This window comes from Natrix helvetica, assembly GCF_964273705.1.
Source record: "Natrix helvetica genome assembly, chromosome: 3".
Taxonomy (NCBI): Eukaryota; Metazoa; Chordata; class Lepidosauria; order Squamata; family Natricidae; genus Natrix; species Natrix helvetica.
This window is the reverse complement of record NC_138549.1, coordinates 170,282,390-170,300,425: the sequence shown is the minus strand read 5'-3', so window position 1 is coordinate 170,300,425 and position 18,036 is coordinate 170,282,390. Positions and strand designations below refer to the sequence as shown.

Here is an 18,036-nt window from a genome sequence, read left to right as displayed (position 1 = left end):
GGGGGCTGGGGAAGGCTCAGATGAGGGCTTTGTGTCACAGGCAGAGATGGGGCCGAGGCCATCTGGCAGTGATCAGGTGCCTTCGGAGCGAGAGAGCAGTGAGGCAGAGGAACAGCTGGAGCCTGTTCCCAGTGTGCACATGGGCAGAGTGTTAAGTTGGCACAAAAGGCGATCGGAGTCGTGAGGAGAATTAACCAGATTTTATTGAACACGAACAGACTCAACAAATATACAGGAGAGAAGCAAGCAGGGTTCGTCTGACAGCTATTTATACGAAGCTGTCAGACGAACCAGCCAATCCCCAAGCCAGAGTTTCCCCGCTCTCAGCCAGGTCGCGTCTTAGCCAATCAGACGTGACCTGGCTGTTGCTAGTGCAGATGCCGGCTGTCAGGGGGAATTCCCTGACGTCATCTGCATGGACACAATACTCCTTCCCCCCCAGTGAGTGCGCATGTGCAGACGACGCACATACGTACTCACGTAAATAGTCTGGGCGGCGCCGGATCCGCCCAGAACGCCTCAGTTCGACAGGAGGCGCCGGAGGGGAAGGTGGTGCTCGTCGAAGCTCCTCCCGCAAGGGAGTGGAGCTCCGGGCGCCATCTTGGAGGCCCACCTCGGACGGAGAACGACAAGGATCAGGTAGGCAGGGCCGAGGGGGCGCGGTCGAAGGCGGGCTTGAGCAGGGAACATCAGGGTAGGCATGGCCTGACTCGGGGAAGGCCAACGGGAAACCGGGAGGCAGTCGCCTAACGGGCGGCACACCCCCAACTATGGACGGCCGGGAGGCGGCGTCCAAGGACGGAAAGGCCTTGGGCAGCTGGACCGGGTGAACAGTGACTGGTGGAAGGGCACCAGGAATCGATGCGTTGGAGGGCTCAGGCGCAGCGATGTCGATGGCCGACCTGGCAGGGTTGTTGTCGCTGTTGCAGGGCAGGCGGCGCCTCAATTGATCCAGGTGCCGCCGCCATTCGGTCCCATCATGTAGTTGGACCCTGTAAGAACAGGGGCCGGTTATGGCGGTGATGGTGGCAGGCACCCACCTAACCGCCCCTGAGAATGCCTGAGCCCACACGGAATCGCCCAGAATGAAGGAACGGGGAGGGGGCCCCAGGTTGCCAGGCTGTTCACTTGAATAGAGCGGGTGCAACCTATCCAAGGTGGTCCGCAGGCGCCGGCCCATCAGCAGCTCGGCTGGAGACTTCCCGGTCAGGGGGCAAGGAGTGGCATGCTGTACCAAAAGGTAAGCAGCCACCCTTGATGGCCAGTCTGCCCCATCCATCCTGCTTAACGCCTCCTTGGCCGAGCGGACCGCCCGTTCCGCCCGGCCATTACTAGCTGGATGGTATGGGGCGACTGGGGCATGGCGGATACCCTGAGAGGCCAGGAACAGCTGGAACGCGGTGGATGCAAATTGCGGCCCGTTATCAGAGACAATGACATCCGGCAAGCCATGGGTGGCGAAAAGCCTAGTCAGTTCCCTGATCGTGGCCTCGGCTGTGGTGGACCTCATAAGGATGAGCTCCACCCAGCGCGAATATGCATCCACCACCACCATGAAGACCTGGCCTCTGAAGGGGCCCGCGAAATCCACGTGGAGGCGGGACCAAGGCCCACGGGGCAATTCCCATTCCCTCGGAGCGGCTGCTGGTGGCGCCGGTCGGGAATGTTGGCAGGGGGAGCAGCCGGCCACCCAGGCGGCTATCTCGTCATCAATGCGAGGCCACCAGACATAGCTGCGCGCCAGGCCTTTCATGCGCACTATGCCCGGGTGGCCCTCATGAAGGCGAGATAGCACCTGATGGTGCAGGCTGGGTGGAATGACCACCTTGTCACCCCACAGGAGGCACCCACTGTGAAGTGACAGCTCCAGCTGCCTGGCCTTGAAGGGACGAAGGTGCTCTGGCACCGGACCCTCAGGCCAGCCCCTTTGGACCCAAAGCATGACCTGGGACAGGTCAGGGTCAGCCCTAGATTTTGAGGCCACCTCTCCGGAAGAGAGGGGCAGAGCCAAATCCGCTATGGCCAAAACCGACAGGCACAGCACTGTTGGGGGGTCTGCAACGGGCAGGGGGCAGCGGCTGCGGGCATCAGCGTGCCCTATGTGCTTGCCCGGCCGGTAGAGCAGAGTGTAGCTGTATGCAGCTAGGAACTCTGTCCACCTAGTCATGCGTGGTGATAGGATGGGAGGGGTCGGCTTGTTACCTGCCAAAAGCCCAAGGAGTGGCTTATGGTCGGTGAACAAAGTAAAGTGCCGACCATAGAGGTAATCATGGAACCTCTTAATCCCTGACACTGCAGCCAGAGCCTCCTTGTCAATCTGGCTGTAGTTGCGTTCTGCAGAAGTCAGTGTCCGGGAATAAAAGGCTATGGTGGCCTCTGAGCCATTGGGCAGCACATGGCTCAGGACTGCCCCCAAAACCACGGGGGAGGCGTCACAAGCTAGAGTCAAAGGCAGCTTGTCCGAATATTGGACGAGGACTGCCTCTGACGTCAGCAAGTCTTTGACAGCCGCGAACGCATGCGCTTCGCGGCTGCCCCAGCGCCAGGCTGCCGATCGGTCGAGCAACCGATGCAGCGGCTCGGCTAGTGACGCCTTATGCGGCAAAAATGGCGCGTAAAAGTTAAGCAAGCCAAGGAACGCCTGCAGCTCCGTCTTGGAGGCAGGCGTGGGGGCGTTCCTGATGGCTGCTACCTTGGAAGGGGTGGGGTGAATTCCCTGGGCGTCAATTGTGAAGCCCAGGAAATCAACCCGGGGCACAGCAAATGAGCATTTGCTGCATTTTAATTTTAATCCCGCGCCCCTGAAACGCTCGAGGACCTTCACTAGTACTTCGATGAGGCCCGATCGGCTGCTGGCGGCGATCAGGACGTCATCGAAGTACGGAACCACACCAGGGAGCCCATGGAGCAGCCGCTCCATAAGGCTCTGGAAGATCCCCGGGGCTACGGAAACGCCGAATTGCAAGCGGCGGCAACGGAAAGCTCCACGGTGGGTGACGATGGTCTGCGCGGCCGCCGCCTCGTCATCCACCCGGAGCTGCTGGTAGGCCTGCGCCATGTCCAGCTTCGCAAAGATGCAGCCCTGCCCCAAAGAGTGGAGCAAGTGCTGCACTACCGGAACTGGCTAGGGGTTCGCCTGGAGGGCAAGGTTGATGGTGGATTTAAAGTCGGCGCAGAGGCGAATGGAGCCATCCGCCTTAACTGGGATGACCAAAGGGGTCTCCCACTTGGAGTAATCCACCGGCTCCAAGACTCCCTGCGAGACGAGCTTGTCCAGCTCAGCATCAACCTTTGCCCTCAAGGCGAAAGGCACCCTACGGGCCTTCAGCCTAATGGGGGCAACCTGGGGGTCTAGGTTCAAGGAAATGGGCGTTCCCTTATACGCCCCCAGCTGCCCATCAAACACATCGGAGAACCTGGCAAGCACGTCGGCCACGTCAGGAGGCGTGGCCACCACTTGCCCTACCCCGTGCACTGATAGGCCAAGTGCCGGGAACCAGTCAAGGCCCAGGAGGGCTGGCAAAGGCTTTTCCACTACTAGAAGGGGAAGGCACCCTGAAAAGTCCCCATACTCCACCCGCACCAGGTGACAACCCAGGGTAGGAATTAGAGTCCCCTGGTAGTCCCGTAGGGTTGCGTCTGGGGAGGAGAGCTGGGTCTTTGAGATGCCTGGGCAGAGGCGGGAGAACTCTGCCCACGACAAGAGGGATCGGGAAGACCCCGAGTCCACCTCCATGGTGCAGGGGGAGCCTTCAATGAGGAGCGACGCCTTGATGCGCTCCGCACCTGCACCCGTGTGGAAGGCCAACTCTGCGGGGTTGGCGTGAAGATCAGCGTCCACGGCCTAGCAGCCTCCGCGCGAAGGCTGCTGCTGCTGCTGCTGCTGCTGACGTCCAGAACGGCTTCCAGGTCACTGCTTGACGGCGGCTGTGGTCGGGACGTCATCTGGGCGCTGCGGCAAGGGAAACTGTGCTCGGCAAACCTGGGCCAAATGTCCTTTCTTAAGGCAGCGGCGGCATACCTCGGCCTTAAAGGGGCAACCAGAGCGGTCGTGGTTGCCTCCACAGCCCAGGCAAGGGGTCACAGCTTCCCGAGCTCTCTGAGGGCCGCGCCTTCTGGAGGACTGGCCAATGCGAGCCACCGCTCCTTCCTCAGGGTAGTCAATAGGCAGGGGAACCAGCTCGTCCACCAGGCAAGTACGGCCTGGCGGAGGCGGCAGGTTGAACATCTCCGCCATTGACTCGTCGGAGAGTTCAGCCGCCCTTGCCTGCTCAATGGCCCCAGTCAATGTGATGTCCGCTTTTGACAGGAGCCGCCGGCGAAGGCGCAAGTCTTTTACGCCGCTGACGAACTGTTCTGTGAGGTTGCGGTCGAGGTCGGCAAACTCGCACCTCATCGCCGCTGTGCGAAGCGACTGGAGGAACTGGCTCACCGACTCCTCCGGCTTCTGTACACAGCGTCTGAAAGCGTAGTGCCTCGCCACCCAGGATGGTGTAGGGGCGTAGTGGCGCTGAAGACGCTCCGTTAAGGTGGCCCAGTCCAGTGAGTGGACTGGCTGAGGCGCGGCTAGTGAGCGAGCAGCGCTAAACATTGGCGTGCCGCAGCAGCTCAGGAAGAAGCTGCACTTCTCATCGTCCGGCACATCGCGACGGCCGTTGGCTATCAGGTAGCACTCGAAACGCTCCAGGAACGCTTCCCATGTCTCGCCGTCGCAGCCGAAGGGGACGAAAGTTGGCATCGCCGACATGGTCTCCTCAGGTTCGAGCTAGGCAGGAACGGAAAAGGTCGCCAATACAGTTGTGCCGAGGTGGAGCGTTCGGTGGGTTAGCGACGGCTGGATCCCATCCTCGTCGCCAGTGTTAAGTTGGCACAAAAGGCGATCGGAGTCGTGAGGAGAATTAACCAGATTTTATTGAACACGAACAGACTCAACAAATATACAGGAGAGAAGCAAGCAGGGTTCGTCTGACAGCTATTTATACGAAGCTGTCAGACGAACCAGCCAATCCCCAAGCCAGAGTTTCCCCGCTCTCAGCCAGGTCGCGTCTTAGCCAATCAGACGCGACCTGGCTGTTGCTAGTGCAGATGCCGGCTGTCAGGGGGAATTCCCTGACGTCATCTGCATGGACACAATACAGAGTATCCAGAGGAAAAGAACAGCTACAAAATCAGGGTCAACTCGGGAGTAAAGCCACAGGTGGAAGGTGGTTGACCCCTCCCATAGGAAATAAAAGAGGAGCGAAAGGGGAGTGGGCTTTTACAGGAAACAATTCATTCGTGCGGTCGTTAGATCCGTTTCAGGAGTGTGAAGATCTGTCCGTGAATCTCAGAGACCCTGTGCCCAGCCTTTCCTTGCACAGCACCTCATTTGGAAAATATTCACATGGCAGCTTTCCAAGCTAGATAAGGTCTATGGTCATAAATATACCTTTGAAAGACTGTTTGCCAGGCCTTTGATGAATGTGAATGAGAGGGATTCACATTTGTTTAATAAAAGGGGTTTAGTTGGGACCAGGAATCTGCTTTGTGCTTTTTGGGGAAACCTAGGTCAGAAAGTTGTACTCTATGGTTGCAGAAACTGGATATGTCTAGTCTACTGAAGAGGAGGACCAGGGGTGACATGATAGCAGTCTTCCAATATCTAAGAGGCTGCCACAAAGGACAGGGGGTCAACCTGCTCTCCAAAGCACTTGAAGGCAGGACAAGAAGTAATGTGTCAGGCCTGCAGTTATATTCCTTTTTTAGGATTTTTGGCCTGCCACACTTTCTATTATTTCATTGTGCTGTTTCGTTAGTATAGTAATTGGGAGGGGGCATAGAAAGGAGTAGAATTGTGGAATGTGTTGTTGTCGTTCTTTTATGGAAGCCAAGGTCATCTTTTGTCTCCGCACCTCTGCACCTGACCGGAACCAGACGGGTGGAGATGCCAGCGGGGCCGAAGAAGATTGGACCATGTGATGGATTTATGGGTGTGGGGATATAAGATCATGAACTTTAAACTGGGTGGAATCCCAGGAAGTTTTCCACAGTTTGTTGCCAACATGTCTGCCTTATTAAATTGGAACTTTAAGGATAGCTCTGCCTTGGACTCTGATTTAATTCTGCATGATTTTTGGAACGCTGACATAATGGATGGAAACTATAGTAATCAAGGAGGACCAACGTAGAAATAAGAAGAAAATTCTTGAACAGTTAGTACAAACTGTGAAACAATTTGCCTCCAGAAGTTGTGGGTGCCCCATTCACTGGAGGCTTTCAAGAAGAGATGGTGTCTAAAATTGTCTAGGATCTCCTGCTTGAGCAGGGGTTTGGACTAGAAGACCTTCAAGGCCCCACCCAACTCTTGTTATTCTGTTATGTCAAAGCTCAGTCCAAAAAAAAAATTACTTTGCCTTGAGTAAGAAATATATTCTTTCAAGTCTGAAATTGTTTTTTTTCCCCCTTGTGTTCCAAACTGTCTTTTTCCATGTACAGTAGATTCCTTGGGCCATTTTTGGGAACGTTTAAACTATTTCAAGCTTGATAGAGCACCCAAATGGTTGAAGTGAACTCATTAAAAAAGATTTGACACTTAGTGCAAGGCGTTTTTAATTCGAAGTGGTTGAAAACATTCTGGATATGCCTACGGTAAAAGCCGATTAGATGAGCTGACAAATTGGGCTGCTCAAAACTAAGGTCTTAGTCAGAGATTAAAACAGTAGAAAAAATCTAACATACATTAAAAAATGGAAGCAGTAAAACAAGGTGACTGGATCTGTTTATTGTTAGGGCTGTGAATAAATACCTATTCACAGCTTGAAGTGAGGCTAAAATATTGGTTAAGGATGGCATCGTTTTCCCCAATAAAAAGCAGCTTAATGTAAACGATGAGGGTTTTTTTATTTTCTCTCTTCGCGGTAGAATTTGATTCACATCTCCTGCGACAAGAATGGTTCGTAGGCTGCAAAATGCAAAACGATTCCCATTTTGGTGCAGGAAATGAAGTTTTCTGAGAGGAATGAATCTTATTATTGAAATAAAATGATCCCGCTATGAAAAATCACATTTATTCCTAAAGTTATCTAAATATTAAAAATATGTGGATTATATTACTGCATAAGAGGCCGACTGTCAACTCGCAAAGCTTTCCTGATCTGCTCCCAAGTTGCCATAGGCAGGGGAATGAGGAATTCGCACCTCAGTCAAAACAAAACATATCCTAGCCAGTCAAAGTCAAGGCCATCTCCAAGGAGACCCGCAACAGCCAGAGGGAGTGACTTCTACGACCCGTGAATTTGCTTCGTTGGGGAATGTAACTGATGACACTCCTTGGGGAAAGGGGGAAACAGGATCAGAGCCAAGGCGCAAACCGAGTTAAGTTAGCGCTGGCATAGCCCCATCCACCATCTTGACTTTTTTGACCTCCCTCCTAGTGCCTCTGGGGTCAGTTGAGTATGTCAGCGGTGACAAACTCCAAATTCAGGCAGGCGGTGATGTTAAAGAAATGGGGTCAGCCTCACCTATAGTTGGAGAGGTCCTTGGTGCTCTCTGAGCTTGGTGGTTTTCTTGTAGGCGTTTCATTACCCAAATTAGGTAACATCATCTACTCAACTAGCACTGATGATGTTACCTAGTTGGGTAATGAAATGCCTGCAAGCAGGGGTGGGCTGCTGAAGGTTTGCAGGGGTTCAGGCGATCCTCTAGCTAAGGAACTACTAGAGGGATAGAATCAAGATCACATGAAGTGTTAATACCACTTTATAAGACCTTGGTAAGGCCACACTTGGAATACGGCATCCAGCTTTGGTCGCCACGATGTAGAAAAGATGTGGAGACTCTAGAAAGAGTGCAGAGAAGAGCAACAAAGAGGATTAGGGGACTGGAGACTAAAACATATGAAGAACGGTTGCAGGAACTGGGTATGTCTAGCTTAATGAAAAGAAGGACTAGGGGAGACATGATAGCAGTCTTCCAATATCTCAGGGGTTGCCACAAAGAAGAGGGAGTCAAACTGTTCTCCAAGGCACCTGAGGGTAGAACAAGAAGCAATGGGTGGAAACTAATCAAGGAGAGAAGCAACTTAGAACTGAGGATAAATTTCCTGACAGTTAGAACAATTAATCAGTGGAACAGAAGTTGCCTCCAGAAGTTGTGAACTTCCCGGAAGTTCCAGAAGGCCGAAAACGGGCCCATTTTCGTTTCCATTTTCGCCCTCCCGGAGGCTCAATGAAAGTCTCCGGAGCCCAGAGAGGATGAAAACTCCTGCTCCCCAGGCTGCCATGGTGCAGGAAGCCAAGTAGGCCACACCCACCATGGCCATACCCACCATGGCCACACCCACCCAGCAACCAGGCAGAGAGCCCATTACTAACCTTTTTGAAGCCCACCCCTGCCTGCAAGAAAACCACCAAGTTCAGAGAGCACCGAGGTCCCCGCGGTTCACACCCCGAGCTACAAATATTCCCCCTGAACGGTATCACCTATATCCTTCTGGTCCTTCTCCTTGATCCAAGCGCATAAAAGCCATGTGAGGCGGCCAATCAGAGAACGGAGCAGAGGAAAATCCACCACATTGTAGACGGTCATCTCGAGGGGTTCCGAGGCCACTTGGCGCAGCTCCGTTTCATCGGCATTTTTCACCCCTGAAACCAAAAGGAAACGTGAGGATCTTGAGGGAACATGGAGAGAAAATGGGGAGCCTGCAGAAAACCATCTCGTAGGACGTCTACAGAGACGCGCAATCACCGTGGTTGTCTGAAAGGTGCTTTTCCAAAAGGCAACTAGGTGTCAGACCTGGGAGCCGTCTTTTACAATGGGCCTTCAGGCCTGCCACAATTTCTGCTGTGGGAAAACGGGAGGGGGGATTTTATGGAGTATGGGTGATATGTACTCAAAATAACATTCCTTTCTCAGAGAGTCAAGGATGTCTTGCCCTGCAGCTGTGATGGTGTGACTGGGAGGCATCTCCAGTTGGGATGGGGTCTGATTGGACCATGTGACGGACATGTGGGGGTGCTGGGCAGGGACTTGAACTTTCCTTTGGGTGGGTAAAGCCTGGAAGCTTTCAGATTCGGGTTTTCCCAGATGTGCCAATAGGACATCTCTAATAAAATGGAACTTTGAGGAAACTCAAATCTTGGAGTCAAGCCTGTGTTTGAATGAATGTTAAATCTCACTCCAATGACACAGCAATTTAATTATCCTGTCAGGCCTGGAAACCATCTTTTGCGTTGGACCACATTTACTGCTGTGGGAAACTGGAAGGGGGAATTATATGGAGTGGAGTAGACATAGTCAAATTAACATTCCTTTCTCAGAGAGTCAAGGACATCTTGCCCCGCACCTGGAGGGGTGTGACTGGGAGGCATCTCCAGTTGGGATGGGGTCTGATTGGACCATGTGATGGACATGTGGGTGCTGGGCAGGGACTTGAATTTTCTTTTGGGTGGGGAAAACCTGGAAACTTTCAGATTCGGGTTTTCCCAGATGTGCCAATAGGACATCTCTAATAAAATGGAACTTTAAGGAAACTCAAGTCTTGGAGTCTGGGGGTGTTACTTGGGACCCTGATATTGGGCTTTATTGATTTTTTTTCCCCTGAAGACATTTCACTTCTCATCCAAGAAGCTTCTTCAAGTTCTTCAAGTTTTTCTTGGGGGTGGGGGGAAGCAAGAAAATCCAGTTGCCTTTTGGAAAAGCATCTTTCGAACATCTAGAAGGGCCATTTTGATAGGATGCAGTGGCTAAGGGAGAAGGCAACGGATTTAAAAGCTCTGGGAATAAACATGGAGTCTCGGCACCAGCAGCAGCTTCTGCTGTCAAAAATACAAGATGGCGGTTGCAACCTACAACCTTTTTGGCCTACCTGAAGGCTGCCGGTTGCCGCTTTTCTGTGGAGGGTTTGGCAAGGATAATAACCCAAATGACTACCGGGAGGAATATGCTGATCTGGGATTCTAATCAATCATCTCTTGGAACCATCCAACCACGACTAGCATGGATGATGTTACCTAGTTTGTGTAATGAAACATCTGGAACAAAACAAGCAAGCTCAGAGAGCACCAAGGACCCCTCAAATCATCCCCTGCTTTTACCTCTCCATTTGATCCCCATTTTCTCTCTCTGGATTTTTTTTTTCTTTTGCAAAAAGATAACATTTTTGTCCAGTAGGTTTAATTGTTACGGTATTCCACTTTGTTCAATTCCTTCTCTTTTCTATTCCTTCTCCCCTTCTTCGTCTCCATTTTCCTTCCTTCTCCTTTCTCCCTTCTCCTCATCCCCCCGTCTCCGTTTCCTTTCCTTTTCCTTCTCCTTCTCCCCTTCTCCTCCTCCTGGTTCTTCATCTTCTCCTCCTCCTCCCCATCTCCATTTCCTTTCCTTTTCCTTTTCCTTTTCCTTCTCCCCTTCTCCTTCTCCTGGTTTTTCATCTCCTCCTCCTCCCTGTCTCCATTTCCTTTTCCTTCTCCTTCTCCCCTTCTCCTCCTCCTGGTTCTTCATCTTCTCCTCCTCCTCCCCATCTCCATTTCCTTTCCTTTTCCTTTTCCTTTTCCTTCTCCCCTTCTCCTCCTCCTGGTTTTTCATCTCCTCCTCCTCCCTGTCTCCATTTCCTTTCCTTTTCCTTCTCCCCTTCTCCTCCTCCTGGTTTTTCATCTCCTCCTCCTCCCTGTCTCCATTTCCTTTCCTTTTCCTTCTCCCCTTCTCCTCCTCCTGGTTCTTCATCTTCTCCTCCTCCTCCCCATCTCCATTTCCTTTCCTTTTCCTTTTCCTTTTCCTTCTCCCCTTCTCCTCCTCCTGGTTTTTCATCTCCTCCTCCTCCCTGTCTCCATTTCCTTTCCTTTTCCTTCTCCCCTTCTCCTCCTCCTGGTTCTTCATCTTCTCCTCCTCCTCCCCATCTCCATTTCCTTTCCTTTCCTTTTCCTTTTCCTTCTCCCCTTCTCCTTCTCCTGGTTTTTCATCTCCTCCTCCTCCCTGTCTCCATTTCCTTTCCTTTTCCTTCTCCCCTTCTCCTCCTCCTGGTTCTTCATCTTCTCCTCCTCCTCCCCATCTCCATTTCCTTTCCTTTCCTTTTCCTTTTCCTTCTCCCCTTCTCCTTCTCCTGGTTTTTCATCTCCTCCTCCTCCCTGTCTCCATTTCCTTTCCTTTTCCTTCTCCCCTTCTCCTCCTCCTGGTTCTTCATCTTCTCCTCCTCCTTTTCCTTCTCCCCTTCAGCTTCTTCTTCTCCTCCTTCCTCTTCTCCTTTGTTTTCATTTTGTCTCCACTCCTTCCTTCTGTCCTCTCTTCCTCCTCCCTATTTCCATTTTTCTTCCTCCTCCTCCTCCTCCTCCTCCTCCATCTCCTTCCCCTCCCCATCCTCCTCACCCTCCCTTCTCTTTTTCTCTTTCTCCTTGTCCATCTACTTCTCCCTCTCTTTCTCCCCCCTCCTCCCTCTTCTCTTTCCTCTTCGTCTTCTCCTCATCTTTTCTCCTTCTATCCCCCTTCTCCTCTCCTTCTCTTCCTCCTTTACAGCTCTTTTCTGTGGAGATATTTTGTGCTACAGAATTCCCTCAGAATCTCCCTCTTGAAGATGGGTATCACTGTTTGGGGGACAAAGCACAGCTCCTGCCTTCTCATAGCATGGTTAGCATCCTGACTAACAAACTGTCTTGTAGGACAGCAGCCTCCAAGTTTCCAGTGTCTTTTTCCCCTCTTGAAAATGGGATAGCCTGAGTCAAAAAAAAAAAAACCTGCCATGAAGGATTCCCCTACCCATAAACAACCACGCTCCATTTTAGCTGTCCAGCTGTAAGAAGTTAAAACCCACCCCTCTCCTAGAAAAATGAAATATCCTGGGAAATATTGAAAAGGCTAAATGTTATATTTCCCTGGATCAGAAATGGAGAAACATGTTTTAGGCAGGAAGCAGACTCACTCTTAATAGCCCCCCCCCTCCTTTCTCAATGGGCCACTAAAAAGAAAAAGCCTGCGCCAGTCTATTCTACATAACAAATATCTCCCCTTTCAGCTCCAGGCTGATGGGATTAAAGCATGATAGTATTAGCCCTTTACCCATCTCACTACAGGGCACCTGGGAAGAAGCAATGCTCAACCAAACTTGGATTCAAACAGCCTATAGAATTGCCCCAGCATGGCCCATGGGAGTCTGCCAACCAATCAGAATACAAGATCAAGATCAAAGGCCAGAGAGGGCATAAAACCAGGGACTTTCAGCTTCTCGCTCTCTTTTTCTTCTTCACCCAACATCTGGAAGCGTGTGATCCCACTTTACTATTCAGGAGCTCAAGCCATGTGATCCTGTCCACTGTTAAACCATCTTTCCAAGCAGCCTCCATATTTCCAGTGTCTTTTTCCCCACTTGGGACTGAACCCAGAAGGACATTTCTTCCAACACAGCAGAATGCGCAAATCTAACACAAAAAAATCCACTTCAATGAAATGTAGTAGATTTGATGTATGTGAAGCCCCTCAATGTTTATACCTATCCAGGTGACTTTCTGATACAAGCGACTACAGTTCACATCAGTGCAGTCCGCATTCATCACAGCTAAGCTAGCCAGGGATAATGGACCCTGTAGTCCAAACTATTTCTTAGCAGGACACAGGAAAAAGCTGGAATAGAATAACTTTTTAGTTTGCAATAGATTTCAGCTTGCATAGAGAGGCAGCGCCATCTCGTGGCCAGATCAGGTATTGACACGAGACAGAGTTTTAGAGGGTTTTGAAGAGGTGAAGAGGAGCGGACTTCAGCTCCCAGAATTCCCCGTGCTGATTTGGGTCTGGGGCGGTGGTACTCACCCACAGCGAATATCTTGATTCCCATATCCTTTAAGGTCTGGGCAGGTGGGCTGGCATCATCCTGAGATTTGCCATCGGTCAAAAGGATGAGCAGTTTAGAAGCGTCAGGTCTCGCACCCGCTTCTTCCTTTAGATTGTGTTCCAGGACGTGAGTAAGCGCCAATCCTTGGATGGGGGGAAAAAATGAGGAATGGAAAAAATTATAGTTAGAAAAGTTATGTAGGAAGTTAGCACCCATCCCTCTCCTGGGAAAATGAGATATTTTGGGAAATATTTAAAAGGCAGAATATTTCCCCTAAAAAGGGAGGTAGAAACTCACACACCACTTTGTCAATGGGCCATTAAGCCCTGAGCCAGTCTATTCTACATAACAAAGATCTACCTTCTTCAGGCAGATGCATAATAGGAATCCCAAAGCCCTTTCATTGTCAGGGTTCCAAATAGCATCCAAAAGTAAATCAGAGTCCAAGGTAAAGTATTGCTCAAAGTTCCAATTTATTAAGAGAGCCATGTTGGCACATCTGGGAAAACCTGAATCTGAAAGCTTCCCAGTTTTCCCCACCCAGTTGAAAGTTCAAGATCTTGCCCCCCCATACCCACAAGTCCCTCACATGGTCTAACCTTCCACTGCCATGCTGGCAGCTTCCACTCATCCAGTTCCGGTCAGGTGCAGAAGTGCAAAGACAAAGGATGACCTTGGCTTTCTAGAAAGGATTTTGTTATGGCTACATAGCATCAAATGCCGTACAATCCCCCCACAAGCAGTCGCCCCAGTTCAGCTGTGCCGAGCACCTCCACCAGCCACCAGTTGTTCAGGTCTCTGCTGCGCATGCACGGGGGCGGGACCAGGAGTGAAATCAGGGGTGGGTTCCTGCCAGTTCTAAGCTCTTCTATAGAAGAGGTTCCACAAATCTACAGTGCTGTTCAGAACTGGTTCCAGCTCCCTCCCCCCTCCCATCCACACATCATCAAGATGAAGAGTGAGAGGAGGAATTCTGGGAGTTGAAGTCCACAAGTCTTAAAGCTGTCAAGTTTGAATACCCCTGGGTTGTTTTTTCTAAAGGGTTAGGGGTGCAAGGGTTTTGTAACTTGACATCTTTAAGACTTGCACACTTCAATGCCAGAGTTCCTGGGCCAACGTGACTGAAGGAGGAATTCTGGGAGTTGAAGTCCACAAGCTTTAAGTTGTCAAGTTTGAACACCCCCGGGGGGGGGGGTTCTAAAGGATTAGGGGTGCAAGGGTCTTGTAACTTGACAGCTTTAAGACTTGCATACTTCAAATGCCAGAGTTTCTGAGCCAACATTTTGGTTGCTAAGCAAGAGCATTGTTAAGTGAGTTTCACCACATTTTACAAGTTGGCCACACCCACCCAGTCACATGGCTGGTAAGCCACTCCCACCCAGTCACATGGCTGGTAAGCCACTCCCACCCAGTCACATGGCTGGTAAGCCACTCCCACCCAGTCACATGGCTGGTAAGCCACTCCTACAAAGCAGGCCACACCTACCGAAGAGGTTCTAAAAATATTTGAAACCCACCATTGGGTGAAATCCAGCAGGTTCTAACAGGTTCTGGAGAACCAGTAGCAAAAACTTTTGAGTAGTTCAGAGAACCGGCAAATGCCACCTCTGGCTGGCCCCAGAGAGGGGTAGGAATGGAGATCTTGTAGTATCCTTCCCCTGCCATGCCCATCAAGCCACACCACGCCCACCAAGCCACGCCCACAGAACCAGTAGTAAAAAAAAATGAATTTCACCATTGGACAGGAAGTGTTTGGGGGGGGGGTGAGTGCACATGTGCGGGGAGACGCAAGTGCAAGGGGCACATGAGCATGCACGGGGATGCATGGGGGGCCGTGCGTGCATGTGTGGGGGCAGGGCGCATGCAGGGGATTTGTGCACATGTGTGGGAGCGCAGGCAAGTGCAGGGAGCATGTGTGCATACATGGGAGGACATGGGGGTGGAAAGGCGGGGGCATATGTGGGGGTACTTGCAAAGGGGGGGTGCATTTGGGGGGTTCGGTCACGCACGCACGCATTGAGGTGCACACAAGCACTTTGGAACTCGGTCCGGGAAAGATTCGCCATCCCTGCCCTAGTCCCTCTCTCCTTCTGCCCCAGCCCACCATGGAGAAAGCCCACCTACCACCTGCAGGGAGTTCAGGGAATCCATTTACCTGTGAAGGTGTTCCCTCCCTTGTAGCGCAAATTCCGAATGGCTTCGGACACCTGCTCCCAGGTGGAAAACGTGTTCAGGTCCCATTCCGTCCGTGGGTCGCTGCTGTACTGGGACAAACCTGGAAGAAACGGCAAGGAGAAAGGGTCAGAAAGGAAACTGGGGTTTTCCCCCTCTTTTTTTTCTACTTCTTTCTTTTTTTTTTCATTTCGCTGCAATTTCTGCCTTTCTTTTCTTTTTTTTCAGTGTCGTTTATATTAATTTTTGCTATGTTTGTTAAAAGGAATCAATAAAATTATTTTTTGAATTCTGTTTTCTTTTTTTTCCCCTGCACTTTTCCTTTATTTGGTTTAGTGGATGTTATTATTTTTTCTTTGTTTATTAAAAATTTCAATACAATTATTTTTTTTAAAAAAAAAAACCTCTACTTTTCTCCTTTTTTGTGTGTGTGCGCGCACTCTTTTCTTTCTGATTTAGTTTTTCTCTGTTAATTAAAATGGCAATAGAAAAACTTTTTTTTTCCTTTTCCGTGCCCTTTCTGCCTTTCTCTTTCCCTTTTCATGAATTGAGATTTTAGTAAACATTTCAAAAAAAAAATTAAAAAGAAAGAAAGAAAGAAGAAAGAAAGAAAGAAAGAAAGAAAGAAAGAAAGAAAGAAAGAAAGAAGGAAAGAAGGAAGGAAGGAAAGAAAGAAAGAAAGAAAGAAAGAAAGAAAGAAAGAAAGAAAGAAAGAAAGAAAGAAAGAAAGCTGGGACATCATGTGGAGGATGTAAAACAGCAACAAGAGAAGTTCCTGAATTCTTTGAAAACTTGTCTCTTCTAAGTCTGTGTTCTGACTTAGGCTTCCCCAGCACCACGAAGCCAAGTCCTCATCCTGATAAACCCCTTTTATTTAATGTACAGTGAATTCCTCTCCAGCAAAATATTTCCTCTCCCACAGTCTTTCAAGAAAGTTATTTCACAATTACCGACCTTGATCAGGCTTGGAGAGCTGCCAGGCCGATATCTTTCAGACACTGCAATCCTTGGCAAGAATGCAGGACTGAATTAATTGTCTCCTGCAAACTCCACTCCCCTTTCGCTCCTCTTTTATTCCCTCTGGGAGGGGCCATTCACCGTCCACCTGTGGCCTTCCTCCCAAGTCGGCCCTTGTTCCTTAGCTGTTCCCTTTGTCTGGCAACTCTGCGCACATGCACACTGGGAACAGGCTCCAGCTGTTCGTCTGCCTCACTGATGTCTGACTCTGAAGGCAGCTGGTAACTGTCAGACGGCTCTGGCCCCATCTCTGCCTCCGACACAGAGCCCTCATCAGAGCCTTCCCCAGACTCCAGGACTGGCCCAGGTTCCTCCCCAACCCCCTCACTGTCCGAATCTGCTGCCGGCTTCGCTGGTGGGCCACAACAGCCTGGGCCTTTTCTATTGTTTCAACTTCATCTTGGGATGCAATTACCAATGAATTCATGACTATAATAACAATGCAAGAAATTATTTTAAGACATCAAAGAGTCTCTGCCATGATGATATACGTCTGTTGCCATGCCCTTGGGTTGGTAGAAAACATGCTCTTTTTTTTCCAAAACTGAATCATTCCTGATGTTAGCGTTCCAGATATCATCCAAAATTAAATCAGAGTCCAAGGCAGAGCTTTCCTCAAAATTCCAATTTATTAAGAGAGACATGTTGGCACATCTGTGGAAACCCCGAATCTGAAAGCTTCCTGGGTTTTCCACCCAGTTGAAAGTTCGTGATCTTGCCCCCACACCCACAAGTCCATCACATGGTCCAATCTTCCTCTGCCACGCTGGCATTTCCACCCATCTTTTTCCTGTTAGGTGCAGAGGTGCGGAGACAAAGGATGGACCTTGGGCTTCTAGGAAGGATTTTTTTATTTTGACAACAACACATTCTGCTCCTTACTATTCCCCCTCCCAATTCCCCACTAATGAAACAGCAGAGTAAAATAATAGAGAGTGTGGCAGGCCAAAGATCCTAAAAGAAACCGGCTGCAGTCTTGACACCTGAATTTGAATCCTGCAGGGGGGGGAAAAGCCACTCACCTACTCTGATCTTATCCTCAGCAATATTGAAAGGTGCCAGCAAAGCTGCCAGGAATTCACGGATGAGTCCAAAATTGTTGCGTCCGATACTCCACGATCCATCCACCAGCAGGATAATATCAGTCGTAGCAGAGGTATCGCACTGGAAATGGGAAACTATGAAAAGAAGCAGAGTCAGGGAGGAGGAGGTGGTGGAGGTGGTGGAGGAGGAGGAGGAGGAGGAAAGGAAAAGAGGAGGAAGAGGAAAGGGAAGAAGGAGGAGGAAGATGGGAGGGGGAGGAAGAAGGGAAAAGGAAGAGAGGAGGGGGGACGGGAGAAGAAGAAGAAGAAGAAGAAGAAGAAGAAGAAGAAGAAGAAGAAGAAGAAGAAGAAGAAGAAGAAGAAGAAGAAGAAGAAGAAGAAGAAGAAGAAGAAGAAGAAGAAGAAGAAGAATTGATTAATTAATTTGGATGTCTAGCTTAATTGTTTTAAAATGTAGCTGAAATTTTCTACAGCATTAAAAGGAGAGAATTTACTTATTCTGAAATTATTATTAGCGAGGATTCAGACACCAGGTCCAAAATACAGGTAATCCTCAATTTAGCACCACAATAAATTTCCGTTGCTAAGAAAGGCAATAGGAGGATGAGGGCATATTCAATGTTGTGTCTCTTTCTTGCCTTGGTTGCTAAGAGAATCACTGCAATGGTTAAGTGAACCATGGGTTGTTAAGTGAATCCGCCACCTCAGCCACACTCTCCCACACACACAGTGTTTTGCCCAGGCTTCCCCAAAAAGCACAAGATTCCTGGTCCCAACAAAACCTCTTGCATTAAACGAATGTGAATCCCTCTCGTTCACCTTCAGCAAAGGCCTGGCAAACAGTCTTTCAAAGGAATATTTATGACCACAGACCTTATCTATCTTGGAAAGCTGCCATGGGAATATTTCCCAAATGAGGTGCTGAGCAAGGAAAGGCTGGGCACAGAGTCTCTGAAATTCAAGGACTTCACACTCCTGAAACGGATCTAATGACCGCACGAACGAATTGTT

The 18,036-nt window shown here is 50.0% G+C and overlaps 1 protein-coding gene across 1 annotated transcript in view; it reads right to left on the bottom strand.

Moving 5' to 3' along the window:
* The window catches only part of COL20A1 (collagen type XX alpha 1 chain), a 238,152-nt gene that overhangs the window by 192,790 nt on the left and 27,326 nt on the right, over nucleotides 1-18,036 (bottom strand). Inside the window, exons 7-10 of the mRNA XM_081949692.1 lie at nucleotides 17,005-17,160; nucleotides 14,949-15,068; nucleotides 12,772-12,936; nucleotides 8,460-8,621 (exon numbers count right to left, since the gene is read on the bottom strand). Of these exons, the coding sequence (XP_081805818.1) occupies nucleotides 8,460-8,621; nucleotides 12,772-12,936; nucleotides 14,949-15,068; nucleotides 17,005-17,160 (603 nt within the window). The remainder of the gene's footprint in view (nucleotides 1-8,459; nucleotides 8,622-12,771; nucleotides 12,937-14,948; nucleotides 15,069-17,004; nucleotides 17,161-18,036) is intronic.